Below are 27,302 nucleotides of genomic sequence, written 5' to 3' on the forward strand. Positions count from 1 at the left end.
TCCTATCTGGCTCCTGCTCCATCCTCTTCTGCCCTTCATTCATTGCTTTGTGCTCCAGCCGCCACCTCCTATGCACTTATCAGCTGGATCAAGCAGATGTGACGCTGGAGGGCTCCAATTGGTCAGGAGAAAGATAGGATCTGTGTGGCCATCAAATTAAGGAAGCGGAGGCTGAGAATGAGAACAGTGTGAAACAGCTACTCATCCACAGAGGCAGCCAGTCTGCTCCTCCAGCCACTGTCACAGCTCGAACAGAGACTCTTCCACATTTTCTCAACAACAGACAAGAAAAGCAACTGCCCTTGGAAGTGGATTTCCATTTTTGAATGAATAATGCAGATATGTGCCCAATAGGAGCACTCTGATTCCCTGCTCAGTTTGAGCTCTAAATATACATCGGGGCTTTTCTTTCCTGCTCTTCGCTCCCTACTTGTTGCTCTGATCTGTGTGTGACCAGCATGGAATACACTCCTTCTCCCAAACCCCAGCTCTCTTCAAGGGCTAACGCCTTCTCCATAGCGGCTTTAATGTCAAGTGGGACACCCAAGGACAAAGAGGCTCAGGAGAGCACCATCAAACCTTTGGGTAAGGCACCCACTTAACCCATTGCTGGCTGTCAGGCACCAGCTCTTTCACTGCATATGAATGAGATCTGTGCTCTTTCCAATGGAAATTATAAATGTTACCTGTGTCCATGTGTAACTGCGACTCTATCTATGTATCTATCTATCTATGCGTCTATGTATTTTGTGCCTGTGTGTTTATGTTGTGTGACAAAACAGTATATCTAATACAAATCACACTCTTAGGGGCAGATTTATCAAAATGTGAGTTTAGAGTTTCCTTCAGAAAAAACTCACCGCTTTAAGAGATTTTTAGAAGCGTATTTATCAAATGGTGAACTCTAACTTTCACCCCAGTCTCATAGGAATGAATAGGAAGTTGTACATTTTGTTTCTGTCGGAACCTGTAATCTCATATTTTGATAAATCTGTCCCTTATACACGTAGGAGGTGGACTTTCTTACGAACAAAGTCTTATGTAGCTTGGCTTCTGCCAGCTGTTAGATTTTTATAATGATCCTGGGAAGTCCATTTTGACTAGTTCCGGCGTCAAAATGAATCCATGCGTTCGGCTGCAGCGCAGCTCATTCCTGTCAGAACAAAACAAGTTTTATGCGTTCCTTGAGGATGGCAAGCGAAATGAGACATTGCTCTATCTTAAATCTTAAAATGTTGGGCATTTGCCCATTTGTTTCTATTCACGAATTCATACGAATTCATAATTTTCTAATATATATGTTCCAATTCTTTGGGAGTCGTTCCGTAAGAAAGTAACGTCGATGCGCGCACTCTTTTCAACTTCCCATTACACCGGGTAGGAAAAGTAGTTAGTAGAGAAGGGCATTTGTGTACAAACATTATACTTTGGAACCTCTGGATGTAATAATAAGTAACCTTAACGGGTTGTAGTGCTATAACTGTATCCTTCCGCTGAATGGATATTCGTTTTGTACCCACTCGCTTTGCTTTATTTTTAATGGCTGACGTGCAAGTGAACGTTGCTGAAAACACAACAAATAAATACATCGATGTTAATGTAAATTACATTTAGTATTTTTTTTTTTTTAAAAAAATGCATTTTCATCAGTACAGCTGAGTGTTTTCATTTCCACCTCGCGAACAACATCATTATTTAAATACACAACCGGTATAGTAAGTGAAGGGAGATGTCTTTTATTGCGTTTCGACGTTTACTTTGCAACTATTAAAACTCAGGATTTATATCAGAACAAGGGCTTTACTGCCATGAATATGATTCCCACTTGTTCCCAGTCTGATACACTGGGTATTTCAATAACAAACATTTTTCAGTTCACCCCACTTTGCATAGAAGATCATTTTACTTGCTCAACATTTTTAATGAATAACCTAACTTCAATTCCATTCTCTATACAAAACCAGGAGAGAGGTGACAACGATAAAGTAAAGATTATTGCTAAGAAAGTAATGAAATCCTCTACAGGCGCAACATAGGCTGCAACTTCACTTTTTTGAACCCTTTTTTTTTAATGAACTGGTCAATTTTAAAAAAACATTAAAATGTGCGTGAGAGCAATGGTGTTTTTATCCTCTTATAATAAAATATATTATAAGGTCTGATCTGGCCTGCTGTTAATATGAGGCATATAAAAAACAGTTGGAATAACTGCATTGTCACCTTAAAAAATTAAAATGGTGTCAGGTGATATTAACACCAAATTAATTTGTGTCTGTGCAATGTAAAATTAACATTTTAGCTCCTTATTTAATAACATTTTTTTCATGATTTAAGTATAGCTACCCACGATACATTGCACTTACAAAAGAGACATAATTGATCAGTTCTAGATTTATATTTAGGTACCATCCACCCATCTTATTGCCAGGGCAATATGAGTTATTCATCACAATCATCATCATTATTTTTTCTTTATACAATGCCATCAAGTTCCACAGCACTTTAGATTAATTTCTAACAGACAGGGGGCTTACAATAAGTTAACAAACACATGAAAAACAATAGAATGAAATCATTTTGCAAGCATTCTTTGAGCGTTAGTTTTTTCTCTCCACATCTAGTGAATACAATCCTGAGCTAGGATTCCCTGTCTACCACATTATATAAATGTACCAATATATTTACATACATTTGTACGGAGCTCTTGCTTTGTATGTTTTCTGTGCCCAATAAAATCTGGTTTTCTTGAATTTTTTTTAAAAAAATCAGTGTACTGAAATTTCAGTCTAAAGCTTGCTTTCTAGTCAAAATGTTCACATTATTATCTGTAAACCTATTATCCAGAAAGCTTCAAAATATAGAAATGCTATGAATCCTATTTAAGACGATTATTATCTTTGACTGCTTTATTTTTTCTGCATAATTTCATGTTGGTAACAAAACAATCCTTGGGGGTTTTTTTACAATCGTTTTTAATAGCCCAGAACCCAGAAATATGGAAATACTCCTTATCTTGAAAATCCCAGATTCACAGATCAAAATAATAGTTTTTATACCTGTATACTAAGATGCTAGTAACAAGCAATTTGTAAGCTCTCTTGGCTTTTGTTTTGGTTCTTGAAAGTTTTAGGTGAAAAAAACATAAATTCATCACATTTCCAAATCACTCAAAGTTCAGAGGCAATCCAAATATCCATTATGCACAAAACTTCTAACCATATTCATTTGTGCATCATTTATGACTAAATAATTATATTATAAATGCTAGAAAGGTACCCAAACCAATCTTGACCTATGAACTTACATTTATATTTCATCTACCCTTATATGAAAGTCCTTCCTGTTCTCTTGGCAATAACCTTAGTTCTCCTCAATGGATATCCTTTTTTCATCAACAGCATCCTGTTAGACGAAAATAAGAGTCAAACCATTTTTAATTGACCTTGTAAAGTAGATCACTGTTTTTTCAATTAATACAGTTGCCTTTTTGGATATTTTCCATTTATTTTGTGCCTTACACTCATGGTAGAAAGATAACATCATTCTCAGAGTGAGGCCTAATTGTGTTTTTACTTATATGCGTCATTATGTTTTCACCAAAGCTTTTTTTTATACTTGCAGATTTTAGTCCTTGCAGCTGTTTTGCAAGTGTGGCAAGGAGGCTTTCTTTTACATAATATCCGTAAATTATTTCCATTCCTTTTCATAAATGTCATACCTTTCAAATGATAGCTATAGCTTGTTACTATGGCCAAAGTACACAATTTTCCATTTATCCACAATGAGCTTTATGGCCCATTTCTCTTAACAATCTACCAGTCTTTCTGTGAGTAAACGCCATACTCTAATCACAACTTTACAATTATAGTAATCTGAAAATGTATAGAACTTTATTTATATGCCCATTGCATTAATTGAGTGCATTGGTGTAACCTGTGGCACTTTTCTAGCTTGATTCATTTATTTAACTTAACCCTTTCCTTTAGCCCAAGCAACCTGATTTTGTACATGGAAATGGAACAGTGTCAAAAGCTTTAGCAAATTCTGCTTCTTAAAGACCACTATTGCTTTTTCATTTTCCAACAGTATTTGACTTATGTAAATATTAAGATAATTTAGTAATTCTTTAAACCATTTTCTGTACTAGTCCACTGAGCAGCCCCTCAAATTTTGATTCCTGATTTCAAAGGAATGCACTTAAAAATGCTGTTTACATATAAATTGTTTATGTGATATTTGTTAGATTCTATACACAATTTAATCATGGGATGTCCAACCTGCAACCCTCCAGCTGTTCATTGAGTAACAATTGCAAGCATTGCTCTGACAATAGAAGGTTCCTGGCAGTTAAAATATGAAAAAGAAATGGAAAGTTACTGGTCAGACACCTTTCTTTGTCAGTACATTAATGGTAGAATTCATATGATTTGACTTTAATCTGGATGTACATTTGTTATGTTTCCATTTTACTATTATTACATCTGTTTTCCATTGCTTTAGAACAATTTGTGGAAAAGTCATCTTGCAGCCAGCCCATTGGTGATATTTCCATTGTGGATTCTCATGGAGAGTTCACTAACAGCCCTTCATCATTATGTACTGAGCCTTTAATCCCTACCACACCAATCATTCCCAGTGAAGAGATGGCTAAGATCTCCTGCAGTCTAGAAACCAAGGAGCTATGGGACAAATTCCATGACCTGGGGACAGAAATGATCATCACAAAGTCTGGCAGGTGAGCTACTGAAAATACTATACCCCATGGACAGGTACAAATATGTATATTTGCCCAAGGTGAAATGTAACTAAGGGAATCAAATTATTAACAGAGACTAAGGCTGGTGGCAGAAGGGGAGCTTTGTCGCTAGTAGGTTAGGAGGGTTTCCCGACAGATGGAGCACTTTGTCACCTGTGGGAGAGGCAATTTCCTAATAAAGCTATCAGCCTTAACCCATATTAATAATGTGATTGATGGTCAAAAAATCTGCATTTTTATGCAATTATGCCAGATCGCTAATAGTAAAGTGTTTTCTATGCAGTGATTTACATTCATATGGAGAGAGAAGTATTTTCAGGTGGTTGATTCAAAGCTATTTATTGTATTTGCCTACATGCAGCTTTGAGTTAATGGCAGTGGTGGACTGGATCTCCTTGGGCCCACCAAAGAACCTGACATCCTGGGAAATCACACAGAGAAATTATATATAGTATATAGTCCTTAAATGCTATAGTTCATGTGATTTAGTTGTATAATCACATTAACTTTACAGTGCTACGCAATATGTTGGCTCTACATAAATACATGTTAATAATAATAATAATAATAGTTGTTATACAGTCGAAAAAAGAATGGGAATGTGTTTGATGGGGATTACATTAGGCTGGGCACACTGGGAGATTCTCTGGTACTTTGGTAGGCCAGTCCAACAATTATTAATGGTACCTGCTGTGCTAATACAATTATTTGCATATGTCTTATTACATTACATTACCATATACTAAGTAACTAAGTAATATAACTAACATTTTGTTACTATGTAACTATGTAATAGTAACAGTTTGTTCTATAATGAACCTCAATTTCTGTAACTCTTTTGATTTATAATTTTCTGTTGAAAATAGCTTTAGTAGCAAAAATAAATTGAATACTGAGCTATGAAAACCCAATTTTCATGGTTTTATATAAAACTGCAAGAATTTAATAGTAGAGAAAATATACGGCTAAAGCACAGCACTGTAAGTGGACAAGAGGCTAGCAGACAGAATTAAACCTGTGCTTTGGTACAGGAGGGAAGGCAACACTGGAGAACTGCAAGTTTGATGTGCTTTCTTATATTGTATCGATATTTTGGGAGTAGCAGTAGGAGGCTATTTACATTCCTGCTGATACATTTGGAAATATACCATCCCAGTTGAAAAGCTGCTCAAAGGAACATTTTTCTTTTTGCTTGAAGTGGATTATGTATTTCCAGTTGCTCATGTGGCTCTTTCACCACCACTTCAAAAGCAGCAGGTACATTATTATTATCTTTTATTATTAATTCAATTCTAGCAATCTTTATGATAGATCATTCTGTCGCAGTGCTGAGAAAAAATATTCAAAACCAATGTTTTAAATCAATGGTGTAGGATTCAGAGCCTTCAGGTCAGGACCATGAGAAAATATTATACCATGGCCCAGCTTGGTCTATCTGACACAAATTGAGCATGTGGCATGCTCAGGCAGATATACAATTTTTTTTTTGTAATTATTTAACTTAGGAAGTGATGCAAGTGTATGTGATAGGTAGGGATATACTTTCTGCTTTATAAACTTTAGGGCTCTTTCTTGTTTCAGCTATGTAGCCATCTGAGGTGTTTGGGCATCTCCCAAGATGTCAAATGGGCCCTCTATAGTTACAGCTTATATAGCCTTACGCAGGGTTCCCCAAACCTTTTTCACCCATGAGCAACATTCAGATATAAAAAGAGTTGGGTGCAACGCAAGCATGAAAAATATTCCTGGGTGGTGCCAAATAAGGGCTGTGATTGGCTATTGGTAGCCCCCATGTTGACTGGCAGCTTACAGGAGGCTCTGTTTGGCAGTACATCTGGTTTTTATGCAACCAAAACTTGCCTACAAGCCAGGAATTCAAAAATAAGCTTCTGCTTTGAGGCCATTGGGAGCAACATCCAAGGGGTTAGGGAGCAACATGTTGCTCACGAGCTACTGGATGGGGATCACTGGCCTATAGTAAGTGATTATTGTGTAATATAAATAAAATTAAGCTCTATACAGTTGCAGCCAGAAAAGGCAGTCTTATGAATGAGAGAGACTGACTTTGGCAAATAGTTTTCCACAATCTCTGTTCCTCAATTATGGTGTTGGCAGAAGGGTAGGGGGATCCTTTTTATTGTTTGTTTGTTTAATTAATTAATAAATTAATTCTGTATGTCTGGACCCAAGTTACCTTAAGGAATGTTCAAATGTCCTTGTCAAATATACAGTATAGTGCGCACGTGGAGGCCATAATAAAAGTCTGGGGGTTAACATAACCACAAACCCTAACGGTTGTAGGGCCAAATGGGTGTCATAGTATGTTGCATTCTAGCCATTTCTATACCTTATCTCTTCAAAGCTTACCCTTCTACTATATGGCTAATGACCAGAATGCCCCTTGTAGTGGCAAGCCTCATTACGTGAAATCCACATTCTTCTGAAAGATGGTTTGTCCTAAATGTATATGTGTCTATATAAACAATTTTAATGAATGAATGAATATATATATATATATATATATATATCTTAATTGCTACATAAATAACTCGTGTAGCCATTATTATGGCCATCCATAATTAAAGAACAAAATATGTGTTTTAGGAGAATGTTTCCTACAATCCGAGTTTCCTTTTCTGGAGTGGATGCAGATGCCAAGTACATCGTCTTAATGGATATTGTTCCGGTTGACAATAAACGATACAGATATGCATATCACAGATCTGCGTGGCTGGTGGCTGGAAAGGCAGACCCTCCTTTACCTGCTAGGTAGGCATAACCAATTTCCATTTACTGCTTAAAGGACAAGTAATGAAAAGGTTTTGTATGCATTTAAATATAATGTACTGTTAACCTGCACTAGTAAAAATTGTAAAAGATAAGATGTCAAGAATACAATGGGTTTATAGTTGTAGGTTGAGGATGAAGAGTTTATTTACAAAGATAGCAACTAAATTAAACAAGTAGAATTGCCAATAGCATCAGGTCTCAATTTTCCAACTTATAGCAGACTGTTTAAAACTAATTGCAGCTTCGCTGCTGTTGACAACTGCTATTTTTTTAAACAAACACTTTATGGTGAGACTTGGCACCAAACATTACATTTAAATATAAAGTACTGTTTCCCTGATCTGGTAAAAAAACTGTGTGTTTGCTTCAGAAACACCACTATAGTTTACATAAATAAGTTGTTGTAAAGTCTTTGCAGTAGCCTTTCAAGTTGAAACTGAGTATACGTTTACAAATTAGATAGCAGATAAGATGTGTAGTTTGTGTAATTGTTTTAGTTCTTAGGATAATGCCACTCATGGCGTCATACAAGTCAATGGAAAAATCACCAATCTGCCCTGGGTGGAGTTCAGACAGAAAATGCACAGCTGTGTATTTTTACACAGATGGAGAGAAACCCACATTTGGCTTTAAACAGTAATATAAACAGGGGTTAATTCAATGCCCTCTACAGAACTAGAGAATAAAAATTATACAATATGTATATCTGATATAAAAATATTATGAAAAATATTTATATTTCTTCCCAGGAAATAATCAATTTGTATGTGCTGTATGACCAGATACAAGATTTTTTGCACATGGGACATTTTGTCTCCTGCAAAAAACTGGCTTTCATGCTGGTAACAAAATATCTGAAAAACCTTTAATATTAAAAATAATTAATTATTCATATTTTTGAGCAACATCATGATTATACTGTCATGGATGAGGAGATTTCAATTATATCCAAGACAAAGATGGTCTTTGAGGATCATTATGGCCAACATGGCATATCTGAGCATTTGAAATCCACCAGTTCAGTGACTAGGGATGTCGCGGACTGTTCGCCCGCGAACTAATTCGCGCGAACATCGGCCGTTCGCGTCCGCCGAATGTTCGCGAACGTCGCGCGACGTTCGCCAATTTGGGTTCGCCTTAGCTGGCGCTTATTTTTGCCCTCTCACCCCAGACCAGCAGATACATGGCAGCCAATCAGGAAGCTCTCCCTCCTAGACCACCCCCACACCCCCTGGACCACTCCCCTTCCATATATAAACTGAAGCCCTGCAGCGTTTTTTCATTCTGCCTGTGTGTGCTTGGAAGAGCTAGTGTAGGGAGAGAGCTGTTTAGTGATTTGAGGGACAGTTGATAGTAACTTTGCTGGCTAGTAATCTACTTGATACTGCTCTGTATTGTAGGGACAGAACTCTGCAGGGATTTGAGGGACAGTGAGTTTAGGTTAGTTAGCTTTGCTGACTAGTAATCTACCTTCTACTGCAGTGCTCTGTATGTAGCTGCTGTGGGCACTGCTTCTGATCTCATCTGCTGACTGCTGTAATAACCCAATAGTCCTTGTAAGGACTGCTTTTATTTTCTTTTTTGTTTTTTTACTTTGCTACTATAAGAGCCCAGTGCTATTAGTCTAGCTGTGTTGGGGAGTGGGACTGGTGTGCTGCTCCTCCTAATTAAGTTAGAAACTGTTTTTTTTTCTGGCTGTTCAGTGCAGAGAAAATAGGGACTGGTGTGCTGCTCCTCCTAGTAGTTCACCACCACCAGCACCAACCAGAGTCAAAATTGTTACAAAGTATCTTATTTGCACCTGTTAGCTGTTCTGAGCTCTCTGCCAAAAGCTAATTAATTTAGAAACTGTTTTTTTTCTGGCTGTTCAGTGCAGAGAAAAGAGGGACTGGTGTGCTGCTCCTCCTAGTAGTTCACCACCACCAGCACCAACCAGAGTCAAAATTGTTACAAAGTATCTTATTTGCACCTGTTAGCTGTTCTGAGCTCTCTGCCAAAAGCCAATTAAGTTAGAAACTGTTTTTTTTCTGGCTGTTCAGTGCAGAGAAAAGAGGGACTTTCCAGTACAAAAGAGGGACAGGGGGTTGAGTGGTCAAAAGGGGGGACAGTTGGGAGGTATGCAAGTGCCACCTAGCTGTGTGAGCTTTTTCACATTCTGTCTAAATAACAATAATAATTCCGTGTCCGTAAACATCACCTGAGTGATGTTTTTACAGCAGCAATAATATATTCCGTATCCACTACTGTATACGTTGCCCTTGCAGGCATTGTTTGCCCAGTCTTTAACCAAGTGCCACCTAGCTTTGTGAGCTTTTTCACATTCCGTGTCCAGAAACATCACCTGAGTGATGTAGTGTGATTTCTGCCCTTTACAGCACAAAATGCAGCGCTGTATCAACAATGTATTTTTCAGATACATTTTTGCCCTTGATCCCCCTCTGGCATGCCACTGTCCAGGTCGTTGCACCCTTTAAACAACTTTAAAATCATTTTTCTGGCCAGAAATGTCTTTTCTAGCTTTTAAAATTCGCCTTCCCATTGAAGTCTATGGGGTTTGCGACGTTCGCGACCTGTTCGCATTTTTGGACGCAAGTTCGCGAATATGTTCGCGAACATTTTTTCCGCCGTTCGCTACATCCCTATCAGTGACGTACAGCTCATCTCAGTTTGGCCATTTTATCACCAAAATAAATTACACGTATGCCATGAGCCTTAGTGGGGTAGTTTAACTTTAAAGGGATACTGTCATGGAAAAACATTTTGAAATCTGACATGGGGCTAGACATGTTGTCAGTTTCCCAGCTGGGCCAGTCATGTGACTTGTGCCTGCACTTTAGGATGGAATTACTCCTACTTAAAGGGATACTGTCATGGGAAAAACATTTTTTTCAAAATGAATCAGTTAATAGTGCTGCTCCAGCAGAATTCTGCACTGAAATCCATTTCTCAAAAGAGCAAACAGATTTTTTTTATAGTCAATTTTGAAATCTGACATGGGGCTAGACATATTGTCAATTTCCCAGCTGCACCAAGTCATGTGACTTGTGCTCTGATAAACTTCAATCACTCTTTACTGCTGTACTGCAAGTGATATCACCCCCCTCCCTTTTCCCCCCAGCAGCCAAACAAAAGAACAATGGGAAGGTAACCAGATAGCAGCTCCCTAACACAAGATAACAGCTGCCTGGTAGATCTAAGAACAACACAAATAGTAAAAACCCATGTCTCACTGAGACACATTCAGTTACATTGAGAAGGAAAAACAGCAGCCTGCCAGAAAGCATTTCTCTCCTAAAGTGCAGACACAAGTCACATGACCAGGGGCAGCTGGGATATTGACAAAATGTCTAGCCCCATGTCAGATTTCAAAATTGAATATAAAAATATCTGTTTGCTCTTTTGAGAAATGCATTTCAGTGCAGAATTCTGCTGGAGTAGCACTATTAACTGGTGTGTTTTGAAAAAAACATGTTTTCCGATGACAGGATCCATTTAATGTAACTGAATCAGTCTCAGTGGGACATGGCTTTTACCATTAAGTGCTGTTCTTAGATCTTCCAGGGAGCTGTTATCTTGTGTTAGGGAGCTACTAACTTGTTACCTTCCCATTGTTCTGTTGTTAGGCTGCTGGGGGGGGTGATATCACTCCAACTTGCTGTACAGCAGTAAAGAGTGACTGAAGTCTATCAGAGCACATGACTGGAGGCAGCTGGGAAATTGACAATATGTCTAGCCCCATGTCAGATTTCAAAATTGAATATAATAAAATCTGTTTGCTCTTTTGAAAAATGGATTTCAGTGCAGAATTCTGCTGGAGCAGCACTATTAACTGATGCGTTTTGGGAAAAAAACATGTTTTCCCATGACAGTATCCCTTTAAGTTAACTTTTAAGTGGCTATTCTTAACCACTTTTCATTCCTTTAAATGTACTTGCATTTTCCTGCATAACTGAGCTGCATTTTTGTTTCTGAGCAAAAATTTTTTGAATAATAGAAAGATACAATAAGAATTTTCCATATATAAAGTGAACCTACACAACAAATTACATTTTTGATGCATTTCTAAACACATTTTCCTCTCTCCATATGTACACAAGAAAAGCTATCCATTACAGGAAGAAAGTATAATAATTTTCATGTTAAACCCTATAAGACCTAAAATGTTACAGCTAGGACTATAAATATTCAATATTTCAAGTAAAGTGACCAGATCTTTTCTTGCAGGACACACATTCAAGTATCAAGACTGCAGCATACTCCCTTAGTTTTTCATATACATTATTAAATGGAATAACTCTTAGCCATTACCATACTACTTTTTTAATTCCCTCTATTTCTTTGAAGGAAAGTGTTTTAAAGTCAGTTTTAATTGAATACACATATATAATTGTCACTTCTACTTTATTTAAAAATAAGCTGCAATAACATTTACAGTTCAACGGCAATAATATGACTCATGCAGTTAGGCTGCTTACTGAAATTGTTACAGTAACTAGAGAAGATCTATTGAAACAGTATACAGTAATAATAGGTGCACTAATTCTATTGAAATCATAAAATTGCACTATAAAGTAAAATTAAATAATATACAAGTACAAAAACAGATAGTTGCATGGCACAACTTTTTGTCCTTCTTTCCATTTTTTAAATGTTGGGAGGTATGTTATATGTTGTTGTAAACTGGCTTGTTCATATCAACTTTATTTTGATTATTTCTACTTTTGATTGCTTATCTTTTTTTAAAGGGGACACGTCATCCAAAAAAATTATTCAAAATCTTATTTTATCACATTAGTCAAGCAAAATGGACTTTAATTACACAATATAAATTATTTGAATCTTGTTTTCTTCAGTCTGGAAATTAATAATTAATAATTATAGCAAGCAGGCAGGAGCCATTTTGTGGACACTGTTATTAAGGCAAGCCTTGCATCATCTCAGAATCTTGTTTGTGCACCAGAATGGGGGGATCCGATGTCCATTCCCATGCACTGGCTACACAATTAAATGGTGAAGAGAACGAGGGAATGTGTGGAGAGCAGTGACATAGAGGAAGTTCTGAATGTAAAGTGAAAGTAATTGTCTGCCCTGCCTCATAGAGGAGAGGCACACAATATTTGATTGACAGCTGAGATTTTTAAATAATCTTACAACAGCTATGAATGATTTAATAAAAAATTGAAAAATTGTTTAATTTGAAAAGGACTTTTATTATACAGCTTTTTGTGTCTGGGAGACAGGTCCACTATAAAGGCCCTCTCCTGCTACCTTGTTTCTGGAGTTAGAACCAGTATTTTAGTAAATAACCAAATAGTGCTTTAAATAGCAATTATTTTTACAAATAATTTTCTAATACACTTAATTGTTAGTTGTAAATTGAAAATGCTGCTTGTGGCATTTAATTGTTTAGGACTGAAGATAGTTAAACTTTGTTACATGAGGTTTGTGTACTGCAGAGTTCACATTATAGCAATTTAGTCCTATTTAAAGGGATACTGTCATGGGAAAAAAAACCTCCAAAATTAATCAGTTAATAGTGCAGCTCCAGCAGAATTCTGCATTGAAATCCATTTCTCAAAAGAGCAAGCAGATTTTTTTATATTCAATTGTGAAATCTGACATAGGGCTAGACATATTGTCAATTTCCCAGCTGCCCCAAGTCATGTGACTTGTGCTCTGATGAACTTCAATCACTCTTTACTGCTGTACTGCAAGTTGGAGTGATATCACCCCCCTCCCTTCCCCCCCCCAGCAGCCAAACAAAAGAACAATGGAAAGGTAACCAGATAACAGCTCCCTAACACAAGATAACAGCTGCCCAGTAGATCTAAGAACAATACTCAATATTAAAAACTCATGTCCCACTGAGACACATTCAGTTACATTGAGAAGGAAAAACAGCACCCTGCCAGAAAGCATTTCTCTCCTAAAGTGCAGGCACAAGTCACATGACCAAGGGTAGCTGGGAAATTGACAAAATGTCTAGCCCGATGTCAGATTTCAAAATTGAATATAAAAAAATCTATTTGCTCTTTTGAGAAATGGATTTCAGTGCAGAATTCTGCTGGAATAGCACTTATAACTGATGCTTTTTGAAAAAAACATGTTTTCCGATGACAGGATCCCTTTAATATAAACCTATATTGAATCACATTTTTATTTTCTTGCAGGCTGTATGTTCATCCTGATTCTCCGTTCACTGGGGAGCAACTTCTGAAACAAATGGTCTCCTTTGAAAAAGTCAAGCTGACAAACAATGAGCTGGATCAGCATGGACATGTAGGTATACACACAGCTGAGCTTGAAGGCTAGGTCAGACACTGTGCAGATGCAAAAAAAAAAAAGCTGGCGCCGTCAGGATTCTGTTATTCCACTTACCACAACTAGTGATAGGGAAGTGTTAAAAAATGATAGAGATAGTCAAATGTACAGCTTCAAAAATGGCTGTGACAACTGAATGTGCAGTATGATGAGAGGAAAACACACAAGAACTTTTACAAGGACCAGATACATTTTTACTTCACAACTCTTTGGCAAACATTAAGGGGGTTATTTACTACACCTAGATTTTTTTCTGGTTGGGATTTATTATACCCCGAAGCTATTAAAAGTCCGAATCCGAAAATCCGCCATTTGAAACCTGTTGAGGTCATGTAGAAGACAATGGCAGATGTCCCTTTTACAATTTGAAGATATTGTGATCTGTGATCTTTTCATCTGATAATCCAAAAAATTAGGAGTTTTCGGGCAAGAAATCGAGACATTCAGGCGTCAAATCCGAAAAATTTATAAGATTTGATTTCATCAAATCTTTTCCTGACCCAACGTTTCCTAGTTATTTTATTGATAAATAAGATAAAATCGGTGATGGGAGTTTGGTCAAGCTTGGTTTATTAAAAATATGAGATAAATTTGAGTTTTAAAAAATAACCCCCTAAATGTTAATGAAATATAACATTTTATGGTTTTACTGACATTTTAACTACTTGACCATTAGGTGTTTTCAATTACCATATGTGGCTACTATGGGACATGTTTACAAAATATTAGAATGGTTTAAATATTTATAAATGGAACATATTGAGTTTACCAGACTTCACAATTCAAATCTTTTTCACCATTGTAGGGTCTTAGGGGCTGATTTCTCAAAAATGAAGCTGTTTTTTTTTTCTGTAATTGAGTAATATGCAGAGAAAAAACACGGATGTGGAAAAAACATGCAAGCATTTTCCAAAACCTCAAATAGTGAATTAATTTATTAAAGGAAAAAACACAAAAAGTTGACAGAAAAAAATATTTTTTTCCCCCACAAACTCAGATTTGGATAAATCTGCCCCTAATGTTTCTAGGAAGAAAACCCCTAAGTTATAAATAATACAGTAAAAAATCAACTCGTAATAGGTGTATTGTCTATAATACACAGGGCTGGACTTAAGGTAAAGAGTGACATGGGCAAATACATATGTTTGTTTTGCATGCGCAAAGTACTGCCCATCAGCATACTTCGAGGCTGATATGAAGACATATAAATGTTACTGTAATTTGTATGTTTCAAGTGTTTATATAAATGGTTAATTGTCAGTCTGAAGGACCCATTACTTATGGTGCCCTGTATTACCTCCAAGGTTAAACAGTTTAAGAAGTTGGCCTTGATAATTTTCTGAAAAGCACACTGGTATAAACAACTCTCTTGTCACTATTTAGTCATCTTAATATATGTTAAATGTAATAGTGTACATTTGCTACACCCAGTATTTTGTAACAGTTAAAAAGATAAAATGTGTTTGCATTTCTTTTTATTCCCTTTAACTGACCTTATGAAGTCCAATTTTTCCATTGATATATTACTAAAACTCAATTTAGCCAGGTTATTACCATTTTGTTCTTAGAATTATTTTTTGCAAAATGTGTATATATTTCAAATTCCATTATACAATTATATATTCACATATACACATTCCAGAAGTTCCAGAGGAGTACTTGTCCATGCAGGGAAAATGTCAAACATGAAACACGAAAACACTTGGCATAGACTTTCTTGATATATACAACTTAAAGAATTGGGATGGGGGGGGTTATGTGCATGTCTTTTAAGCTCTACTATGGTCAATGACCACAATGCATTGTTTATCTTATGGCTGATGAGTTGTACTTAGATGACCTTGGAAATTAGTTTTTTTTTATTTTCTTACTAATAAAAATCATGGTGGTGTTTTATTTTAGATTATCCTAAATTCAATGCATAAGTATCAGCCACGAGTTCACATTATTAAGAAGAAAGACCACACAGCATCATTGCTGAATCTAAAATCTGAGGAGTTCAGGACATTTATATTCCAGGAAACAGTTTTTACTGCAGTTACAGCCTATCAGAACCAATTGGTGAGTTTGAAAAAATCTTGGCAATTAAATACTGACTGGTATGTGTTGAGAAATTGTTTCTTCTATTGTGGTTTACCATACTGCTTTTACTATTTTTGTTATCATTTTCAGAGTGCTACACAATCTGAAAACTGTACATAAGCAGAACATACAAAATAACTCTACTAATTAAATGGAAAAATACATACATCCATTAATATCAGCCCTTCACTCAACATCCCACAGACATACAGTCAGTGATTCAGAAGAAGGCAAAATAACATAATTATAAATTTGCACATTGCATCTGATATAGTTAAGGAATTAGCTAGCATATAAACTAACTGCTATCTTAGTGGCACTCTCATACACCCCAAGGACATAGCTAGTATTAAAAAACAAGCAAGGTTGTATGGTCATCAGCAAGCTTGTCCGTTGTAACTTTTTAGTATTGTAGCTGAACAAACGTTTAAACAAATGAATCTTCCTGACTTGATTAGTAACATAATCATTTTATATGTTTGACTGCAAAACCATCATCAACCATCCATGGAAGTCACTCCAGTTGCATTATGTTCCTCTTCAATCACACCACACCCAGAACTGATGTTTGGAAGTTACATTAGGTAATCAAATGTGCCTGGTGATAATTTATTTGTGGCTAAAACAAAGTTGTTAGAGTATCTACTTCAACAGTTAAATCAACATAGCAGATGTTAAGCACATGAAATCTAAAAGTTAAACGCAACTATTTATAGATTGTTTTGATAAGAACATTACCTTCATTCTTCAATGCTGCTGCTAAGGGGTTGATTCAATTTACTCCCATTTTATTCGATAAGATATAAACACATTACACTTTCAACAAACTATCTCATAATTTAAGATTTAAAGGTCATGTTTCAATCCAAGCAGTCAAACCAACATTGCGGAGATGAACTGTAGGTCAGATGGGTGCATTACAATCCATTTATGTATTTTCTGCTTCCCATTACGTGTATGAAGATGACTTCTGCTCTTTCTTAACGAAAAATGGAGAAAATATCAATGTTATAATGATAATATTTGGCTGAATTTTAACAATATTTGCTTCTCTTGTACTTTTTCAGTTTAACACACCATTTACAGTTATGAAATATAATCCTCTTTTTCATTTGTTGATTTAATACAACATATTAATCCATTCAACTGATATTTCTGGATGGATATTATATAATTTCTTTCTTAAAAGAGAACTAAAACATAATTAAAGTAGTAGGCTAGAAATTTTGTATATTATGTTTTGGGCTTCTGTACCAGTCCAAGGCAACCACAGCCCTTTAGCAGTAAAGATCTGTGTCTCCAAATATGCCCCAGTAGCTCCCCATCTTCTTTTCTGCTGATTCACTGCACATGCTCTGTGCTGCTGTCACTAACTGAGCTTAGGGACCCACTCAAAATATACAGTACACATAGAATATGTCACAATATAAGGCTGATTAGTAATTAATACAGATAATTACTACATAACAGCACAGTCAACTAACACGAAAATCTAATAATCAGCCTTTTAGCATCAGCTTATATTACAGACCAACCTCATTTTCTGCTTCATAATTTGCTACAACCCCTAAGCTTAGCTTCTCAATAGCTGCTCAGAGTGTCACAGACACTTTCCAAGATGGTGACCCCCTGTGACAAGTTTGAAGTTTTGGATTACTGCTGCTTTTGAGAAATTGAAACTTTAGGCTGGTGCATTTTTTGAAATGTTTACCCCTATTCATTTTTAGTTCTCCTTCAAAGGAACTTTAAAAAATATCTTCACCATAGCACAATCAAATATGTATTAAATTAAATTAGGAGATAATATTGTAAGCACAGGGCCACCATCAGGGGGGCACAAGGAGTACTATTGTAACGGGCCTGAGCCTAAAGGGGGGCCTGGCTGTGCTGCACTTTTTGAAATAGCCAGGCTCCCCTTTACAGTGCCGAAGCCATGCCTAAGCCGCCAAATTCCCGAACCGCCAAAGTCCCGAACCGCCGAAGATCCGAAGTCCCAAAGAGCCAAAGTCCCAAAGAGCCAAAGTCCCAAAGAGCTGAAGTACCGAAGCTTCGAAAATACCTGAAGCCAAAAAAGGAGCTGAAGTTGAAGTCCCGAAGCTGTGAAAAGACCCAAAGCCACGAAAGGATCCGAAGTCCCGAAGCCGTTCCCCATCACAGTGCCGAAGCCATGCCTAAGTCCAGAACCTTCGAAGTCATGAACCGCCGAAGAGCCAAAGTCCTAAAGTGCCAAAGTCCCAAAGAGCCAAGTACCGAAGCTTCAAAAATACCTGAAGCCAAGAAAGGAGCTGAAATTGAAGTCCTGAAGCTGCGAAAAGACCCAAAGCCACAAAAGAAGCCGAAGTCCCGAAGCCGCACAAAGACCCGAAGCCACAAAAGGAGCCGAAGTTGAAGTCCTGAAGCCATGTGTTCCATTCTACTGAACACCAATGTGTTTTTTTTAACATTTTATTAAACCCCTAGCCACCAAAGTTTTTTTTAAAAAAAATATTCTCTGGGGCCCCAATTTTTCTTTTTAACTCGTAAGGGGGGTCCTGGCACCAATATTCTTTTTTTATTAAAAAACTTTTATGGGGGGCCCTGGCGCTAATGTGTTTTTTTTTTACTTATAGGTGGGTCCCGGTCACCAATTATTTGTTTTAACTTGTAGGGGGACCCTGACCACCAATGTTTTTTTAAAAAAACTTTTATGGGGGGCCCTGGCGACACAGTTTTTTTTTTAAAGTTATAATGAAGTTATGCTGATGTCTGTGTGGTCTTTTAACTGTGGTGTGGGGTGGGCAGGATCTGGGGTGGGGCTTGGGGGCTGGGATGTGCCCAGAAAATTTTGTTGTACGGCACCCCGTGATTTCTAATGGGTGGCCCTGTGTAAGCATAATGTAAGCATATATTAACCATATGATATGATGTTCCTCGCCGAGTCTGGTGATTTTTAGGCAGATAGTGTTTAGAGAAGCCTTTAGACACGCCCCCATAGATCAGTGAATTAGTCTGAGGGAGCTGAGACATTAGTTTATACTGACCTGTGAATGGGCACCTTGACACTGTCCACACCTCCAGAAACACAAAGCCTACAGTGAAGAAAAGTGGTGGTACCATCTTGTTAAAACAGGAGGATGAATAAATGTTGCAAATTACAGGGAAATACCAATCTAAGTCCCTTTGAGAATCTGTGCCAATGTTTGAAAACTAACATGCACAAGCATCATTCAGGCTAGAGCAAATCTGCTTGGAAAAATGATTGATTTGTGGAGATTACTTATTCAAACAGAATATTTTTTTTTAGTTTCATTTTCTTCTACCCTTCTTATAAACAGAGTATATTTATACCATATATTATATCACCGGTATTTTGTCACTATGCCTGCCATTTATGAATCATTTGACTCTAATGCAGATACAGTAGATGCATATTTACAGGTGCATGCAATGTAGTAACATATTGTGCACCATTAATCAATATTTTTTGTCTGTGCCAGCGGTTAAACCTTTTTTATTTTCAACTTTAATAGATTACTAAACTGAAAATCGATAGCAATCCCTTTGCTAAAGGATTCAGAGACTCTTCTAGACTCACTGATATTGAGAGGTAAGAACATTTCTTTTTCCTTTCATCTGAAAATGAAACATGAACATTCACATAAATAACATCATTTTTGCTGTACATGTTAAAGCAAACTTAGTTTTTAACTTTGTTTTATGCATAATGTATTTTTTAAAGATAATATAAATTCTGGTTTGTTTATTCACATGTTATCTATATGACACACATGAGCTTTGTACTGATTTTTATTTATTGTAGCAGAGAGACACCTCCATTTACCTTGTATATTTTGTCATGTTATGTTTAATATGCTTGGTTTGTGTGTGAGCACAATCTTATGAGCCAGGGGGCAGCCCTTAGCACTTAGAATAGCAATTTTCTATTTAGGATTGCCCAGTCGCACAGTACCACTATAAAAGTATATTTTTATGAAAACAGTTTATTTAGATGAAGCAGTTATATTTTTATATTTTTATAACTGCAAGCTTCAGGGTTATAGTTTCCCTTAAGTCAAATGTTCCATGCAAGGAGTAGGCAAAGGAAGTCCCAAGATAAATAAAGGTTGACAACAAGAATCAGAACAACAGGAATCAGCAAAGTAAGGATCCATGAGCTATGACTGCAAAACCTGGGCGGTTATTTATCAAAAGTCAAGTGTAAGGCTAAGGCCACACTAGGCGATAGCGCCGCGATTTGACTCGCGGCGACTTTTCGCGGCGACTTTTAAGCCGCAATCGCTGGCGTAAAAACACACGCGGCGATCTTTTTTCTATTGTCGCTCGAAATCGCCTAGCGAGGCAATTTCGAGCGACAGCAGAGAAAAGATCGCCGCGTGTGTTTTTACGCTGGCGATTTTTCGCGATTCCCCATAGACGCCAGCGCAAAAGTTTCCCCAGCGATTGCGGCTTAAAAGTCGCGGCGAAAAGTCGCCGCGAGTCAAATCGCGGCGCTATCGCCTAGTGTGGCCTTAGCCTTAGAGTTTTTTATACCTCGAATGAACTCGAATTAATTCACAACTTGAATGGTATCTTATTTAAGAAAAAACTTGAATGGGGGAAACCCCGATTCTGAGATTAGTTAATAGTCCCAAATACCAGAAAACTCAAATTAATCAAGTTTTCCGCAGGAAAAAACTCAAATTGTTTGAATGATTCGAGTTTTCAGGCAAAACCCTCAGAAAAAACTCGAACATGCAGGCTGTTAACATCTTCAAATGCTTCAATGGACCTTAGCCATTGACTGCTATGCGACAGGTTTTAGATGGTGCATTTTCATATTTGAGCTGTTTCCAGGGTTGGGGTATAATAAATCTCAAAAAAATTTACTTTTCTTTAACCCAAAAATTTAAGGGGCACATTTACAAAGCTCGAGTGAAGGATTCGAATTAAAAAAACTTCGAATTTCGAAGTGTTTTTTTGGCTACTTCGACCATCGAATGGGCTAGTTCGACCTTCGACTACTACTTCGACTTCGAATCGAACGATTCGAACTAAAAATCGTTCGACAATTCGACCATTCGATAATCGAAGTACTGTCTCTTTAAGAAAAACTTCGACCCCCTAGTTCGGCAGCTAAAAGCTACCGAACTCAATGTTAGCCTATGGGGAAGGTCCCCATAGGCTTGCCTGCGTTTTTTTGGATCCTTCGATCGTTGGATTAAAATCCTTCGAATCGTTCGATTCGAAGGATTTAATCGTTTGATCGTTCGATCGCAGGATTTGCGCTAAATCGTTCGACTTCGATATTCGAAGTCGAACGATTTTAGTTCCTGGTCGAATATCGAGGGTTAATTAACCCTCGATATTCGACCCTTAGTAAATCTGCCCCTAAGTTTTGACCAAAAATTACAACTCAAAACACAGCTCGAACCTTAAAGGGGAAGGAAACCTCGTCGGCGCTAACCCCCCTCCCCCCTCCCGTGTATTGCCCCCCCTCCCTCCTCCCCCCCTGGCCTACCCCTCCCGCTGGGCAAATGCCCCTAACTTGTTACTTACCCTTCTGCGCAGGTCCAGTCCAGGGAGTTCACAGGTGACATCTTCTTCCACGCGATCTTCTTCCTCCTTTGACCGGCGCATGCGCAGTAGGATCGTTTCGCCGGTACGATCTACTGCGCATGAGCGTGACTTTTGGCGCATGCGCAGTAGATCCGTACCGGCGAAACGATCCTACTGCGCATGCGCCAAAACGCCGGTCAAAGGAGGAAGAAGATCGCGTGGAAGAAGATGTCGCCTGTGAACTCCCTGGACTGGACCTGCGCAGAAGGGTAAGTAACAAGTTAGGGGCATTTGCCCAGCGGGAGGGGTAGGCCAGGGGGGAGGAGGGAGGGGGGCAATACACGGGAGGGGGGAGGGGGGTTAGCGCCGACGAGGTTTCCTTCCCCTTTAATAAAGTCCATAAATGTAGTTAAGGTGAAACAATAAAGAAAAAAAACTGTAAAACATATTACAATATAATTTTTTACATAGCTACCTTAAACCAGACTGCTGATTCTAAGTGAGCACTAGTAGTGAAAATGTCCCGAATATCCTCAACATAACACACCACATAAAAGTGCATAGTGAATGAAGCATTCTGACCATTACCCTCGAGGGCTGGATCTGGAAAACATTTTGTTTTTAAATGTTATTGCACTGAGCAGACACTTAACATCATATATCTTTTGATGGAGGAGCTCATCACTGTCCTTCTAAATGTTAAAACACAATTAGCAAATTTATATTAGAAAAATGTTTTGCTTAATATGAAATAATCTTCAGGTTTATGAAATGGTGTCACATTCAGCAATTTTTTGAGAAAATATGTCAATATTTGATTTGGATATTTAAGCATGTAAAAAAAAGGATGTCGTGTTGGTTTAATTTTGAGATGTTTAGTGCAGGCTCTGCACTAAACTGCCTTTGGGGAGGAAAACAAATCAGATCAATTGATCTTTAGAGAAACCAAGTTGATTCAATTAGTCTGGAGTCAGTTAACGCACTATCCCACTGAGTAATTGGATTGCCTCTTGTAACTGATTTGATGTCAGTCCTATCTGAAAACAACTCATAGGCACTTGGCTACAAACTAGCTAAGGCAAAATACAACTTTTAATTATATGATAACAGAAACTGACATTTTCTGGCATAATAAATCTTGCTTTATGAATATATAGGCTTTATCTAAAGGGTCCTAATGAAAATTAACTGGAATAGAAGAAATTACACACCTACAAATAGGGCTTTCAAAAGCTGAAACAACATTTGCCTGGATCAGTTACAGGCATACTGCTGTCAGAAGATATACTAAGCTACTTTACACTATATCACACAGGGAGGTTGATTTATTATAGAATGGATCTGAGAATACTCAACAATACTCCTTTAGTAAAACAGAAAGACCAAAAACTGTAATGTAATTGCAATTTATTCAGCAAGTATATCATTCTAGGTCAGTTATCAGGATGCAGATCAGTGTTCAAACACTGCCAAGGTTCTGCAACCAATGAGTGTTTTTTTAGTGATTATTTTCTTGATCACAATATTTTAGGCTGGAACAGACATGAGATATTATATGCAAGCCAGTACCCATTCAGCACTTCCTGGCTCCCTTTACCACTTATATACTCCTCAATAAGTGGAGGACAAGAGCTAATATTTGGCACCTCACAAGCATTTTAAACAACTGGGGCAAACCACCTGAGATCCCTGCATCAATGTGAACATCCTCTCTACCCACAAGGCAGAGCTACACATTATCCCATCCATGGGGCAACATATTTTCTTATCTATGGATAAGATAAACCATTCCACTAGGGGCAAAGAACTAACTGGGGGACAATAAAACAGAAAGGATAACTTCCTTCAATCTTACATTAGTTTTCATAACTAGTCAGAAAGGAAGACATTTGATACATGGACACAGCCATGTAACACTCATGAGCTATTCAGTCCTGTTGTGCATTTATTTGTGGAGAAAGTTCAGCACACAGTGATGCTCACATCAGGGGAAGTCATAAGGGACATTGTTATTTGGTTTTTTTTGTATATATTGTTAGTGCCAAATACATAATGATATAAATGCAATATAATTGTATATATGTTTCGGTCAGTAAACTTTTATGTCTGTATCCTGATTCTAATCATGCATAAGGCAGTAAGGTATTACTATTTCTTCCAACAGGGAAAGCGTGGAAAGCCTAATTCAAAAACATTCTTATGCAAGATCTCCAATCCGAACTTATGGAGGAGATGAGGATGTCCTTAGTGAAGATGGGCAAGTAGTGCAGTGCAGAGGTAATTAAACCTAAACAATTCAATTCAATTTTTACCTGTCTATAAACATTTACAACATGGAGAGCAGGGTCCAAAGTGTGAAAATGGGCATTTTCCACCATGTCTTCCACCCTAGATGAAAAGCCATGGTTCTTGTTTTTTGAAGGACAGAGACCATTGGCTTCCCCCATGAATACATCACTGTTACGCTTCGGTGTAGGGTCTTCATAAATAACCCTTTTTTGTGTTGCTGTCTGTGATATAATATAAATGATCTCTAAAATTAAATAGCAATGTAATAAAATTAAATAGCAATGTAATAAATAATAAGACGAGTTACAAAAATAATGTCTGTATGGTGTCTCTGATAGCCGACTTTAATTTCCCTGATCTAAGACTATCTGGACCTTGTCCTACCATGTGCACGCATATCTAATAACACAGCCTGACATTTGCATGAGTGGAATCTGACAGTCATGCTGGTGACAGTTGAATTTTGCTCTGACAAGGCTGTAATCTGTCTGCAGCATAGCTATGTTTGACTATTTCTTCACTGCCTGCAAAATTCAACTCACAATATGTCTTGTGTTCTATGAGCCTAATGGTTTTAAAGAATTCACATGGGCATCACTTCACAATAATAAGTGGATTGTGTTGCTTGACAGAGCTTGCTAATAATTCAAGAGGCCTGTATACTGTATACATTTACAATCTAATACTCAAGAGATATTCTATATTAGTCAGATTTTGTTATCATTTTACCCTGACATAACTGGAGCATCTAGATACAACACATTTTAAAACTACTGGGTATTAATTAATCACTGAAGATAATCTTAGCTGTAAAGAGGAGCACTGTGGCACACAACAGATGTCATTTCTACTTTCTCCAAATGATGGACTTTTGGCAACCTAAGTCAGCAGCCCTTTATCTGTTGTTGATTCTTTTAGTTTATAGATTAACAACAGATAAAGGTGTTTTCTGTAATTTAGATCATCCCACCTTGAGTCAACTTGCGCCACCAATATGGATTCATGCAGTCAGCATAGGATCAAGTAAAAAACATTTTTTTATTACAGAAAAAAAAGTGGCATTTAAAAGAGAAGGAAAGGTTAAAACTAAGTAAACCTTATCAGAAAGGTCCACCTAAATATACCAGTAAACCCTCAAAGTAGTGCTGCTCCCCTGTCAAAAGAAACACCGCATTTCTTTCCTTCTATTGCGTACACATGGGCTTCTGTATCAGACTCCCTGCCTTCAGGTTAAACCTCCTTGAGCATGCTCGGTTTGCTCCTCTTCCCAACCCTCCCTTCTCTGCTGTAATCTATGTCTGCTCGCTATAAGTGAGCAGGGAGAAACTCTGGCAGGAATTGATGCCACAGCAAGTTAATACTGCAGCTGCTATCCTAAACAAACAGAGAGCTTCTAGAGCTTTTTACTCAGGTATGGTAAAACATTCTACAGAATAAATATAGCATTCTAGCTTGCACTATTGCAGCTAATCTATTGGCAATAAAATACCTCCGTAGCTTTCCTTCTCCTTTAAAAAAAACTAAGAGCTATTTGCATATCAGGTTTGACTAAGGTTCCCATACCTATACATGCTTATGTTGACTTGTCTTGATTAACTGATGTATATAGTGTTTCAGAAATATATTATGTATCTCATCATTTGCTTGCTCCACAGGGTCAGCTTTCACAACTTCAGACAACCTGTCTCTAAGTTCTTGGGTATCCTCCACTTCAGGGTTTTCTGGCTTTCAGCACCCACAGTCATTGACAGCACTGGGAACCAGCACAGCATCTCTTGCCACACCAATCCCACATCCAATTCAGGGATCACTGCCTCCCTATAGCCGACTTGGTATGCCGCTTACACCTTCAGCACTAGCAAGCTCCATGCAAGGCAGTGGCCCTACATTCCCTTCCTTTCATATGCCCAGGTACCATCATTACTTTCAGCAGGGGCCATATGCTGCCATCCAAGGATTGAGGCACTCCTCTACGGTGATGACACCATTTGTATGACACATGAATACAAATGATTGTACTTTATTTCTTGCGAGGGAGCCACTGGAGAGATTACTCAGCTGGAATTCTTGTGCACTCTTGTGAGGTATAGCAAAATGGGGGAAAACAAATAAAATTCTTGTGTAATGGCCAATCTACATGAGTCACAAAGCAAGCATTGCATGGATCTAATGTATAATCATAATGCCTAAAGATTTGCAAAAGAGACAACGGAAAACACCATTAAGCCTCTTAATTGTCATGGAAGTTTTGTTGCAAATAATCTTATTTAAACATATATTTCATGCTTTGCATTGAGTGGTGTGAAGCATCACAGTTTTGGAACCTAAATGTTACAATTTTCAATATGTAGAGGAAAGTATTGCATCCATCCAGTTTATAGAGGTCCTCCCAACAGTTGATATGTACCTTATTAGATGCTGTGCAACAACTGTCTGTGGTCAATTCTGGGAAAGTATTTAATAAATCCTGAAGCAGAATGTTCTTAAACATTCTTCAGTTTTAAAAACATAACACCCAACATTTGAAAATCAGAAAGAAGGACAAAAATCATAGTCCAACAATTTTTTTAGTCATGACTACTTTGTGGCCATTCCCCAAATACCACATCCCTTTTTTCAAAAACACACCCCTTTTTCCTGGAATATCAGTATCAGATGCACAAAATGTACATGTTTTTGCATCATAGTCCAGCTAATTTCAGGAATTACTTTACAGGCCTGGTGTATTAAAGTGCAATGCCCAATTCCTGGATGGAGGAAACAGAACTGCATGCTGAAGAAGTTTTTAACTACTTCAGAAATCAGCTTGTTTACTGTTAACCCCCCCAAGAATTTTCTATTTTTATCACCGTTGCTATGTTTTGCTAAGTAAGATGCAGTGGGAATAGTGTAGTTGTGTGGGGCCCAGCATGCTTTCTGAAATGAAACAGCTGGCTTTCCTAAACAGGCCTGCAAGTAAAGAGAGAAGTGGGGAGATGTAGGGCATTTACCCAATAATCTGAGAAGTGGGATATGAAATGTAAAGCAGGACTGTCCTGGAGAAAGTGGGACAGTTAAGAGGTATGCATTACAAAATTTTGTGTAACACTCTAGTTATTATAAACTAAAACTGGCTGAAATTTCTTACATGTTTTTACACCTATTTTTACACCTCTAAAATAAGCAGGTGCTGTTAAAGGGGCAACATACCCCCCCTTTTTTAGTTCAATGAAAAGGGCTTGTGCTAAACATGTATCGTAATTAAAATAGGTAAAACATATCTCTTTTGTTATTTCTCCACTAAAAAGAGCAAAAAGAATTGAAGCTAAAGTTCATGCCGTACTTCCCAACAAGCACAATCATAGCAAATCGGAAGTCTGCTGAGAAGCCCTTTATACAGACAAATCCTCCCTTCTCCCTGCTGCACCTTGTTTGGTTATTAAATAAGAAGCAGGTCATTCATTATACAGAGAGCTTCTCAGTGGACTGCTGATTTGTTTTGAATGTGTTTTTTGGGAACAGGACGTAGCCATCAGTTTAAGACTTTGCC

General features: G+C 37.5%; 1 protein-coding gene across 1 annotated transcript; it reads left to right on the top strand.

The window, feature by feature from the left end:
- The first annotated feature begins 190 nt into the window (after positions 1–190).
- Positions 191–25,905, top strand: tbx20.L (T-box 20 L homeolog). The gene is given in 8 exon segments (NM_001085863.1): positions 191–585; positions 4,501–4,735; positions 7,361–7,525; positions 13,717–13,825; positions 15,770–15,928; positions 19,459–19,535; positions 23,649–23,761; positions 25,429–25,905. Coding segments are annotated over 8 exon segments (1,326 nt in total). The 5' UTR covers positions 191–458; the 3' UTR covers positions 25,770–25,905.
- The last annotated feature ends 1,397 nt before the right edge of the window (positions 25,906–27,302 follow it).

The sequence above is a fragment of the Xenopus laevis genome, chromosome 6L (assembly GCF_017654675.1).
Source record: "Xenopus laevis strain J_2021 chromosome 6L, Xenopus_laevis_v10.1, whole genome shotgun sequence".
NCBI classification, from domain to species: domain Eukaryota; kingdom Metazoa; phylum Chordata; class Amphibia; order Anura; family Pipidae; genus Xenopus; species Xenopus laevis.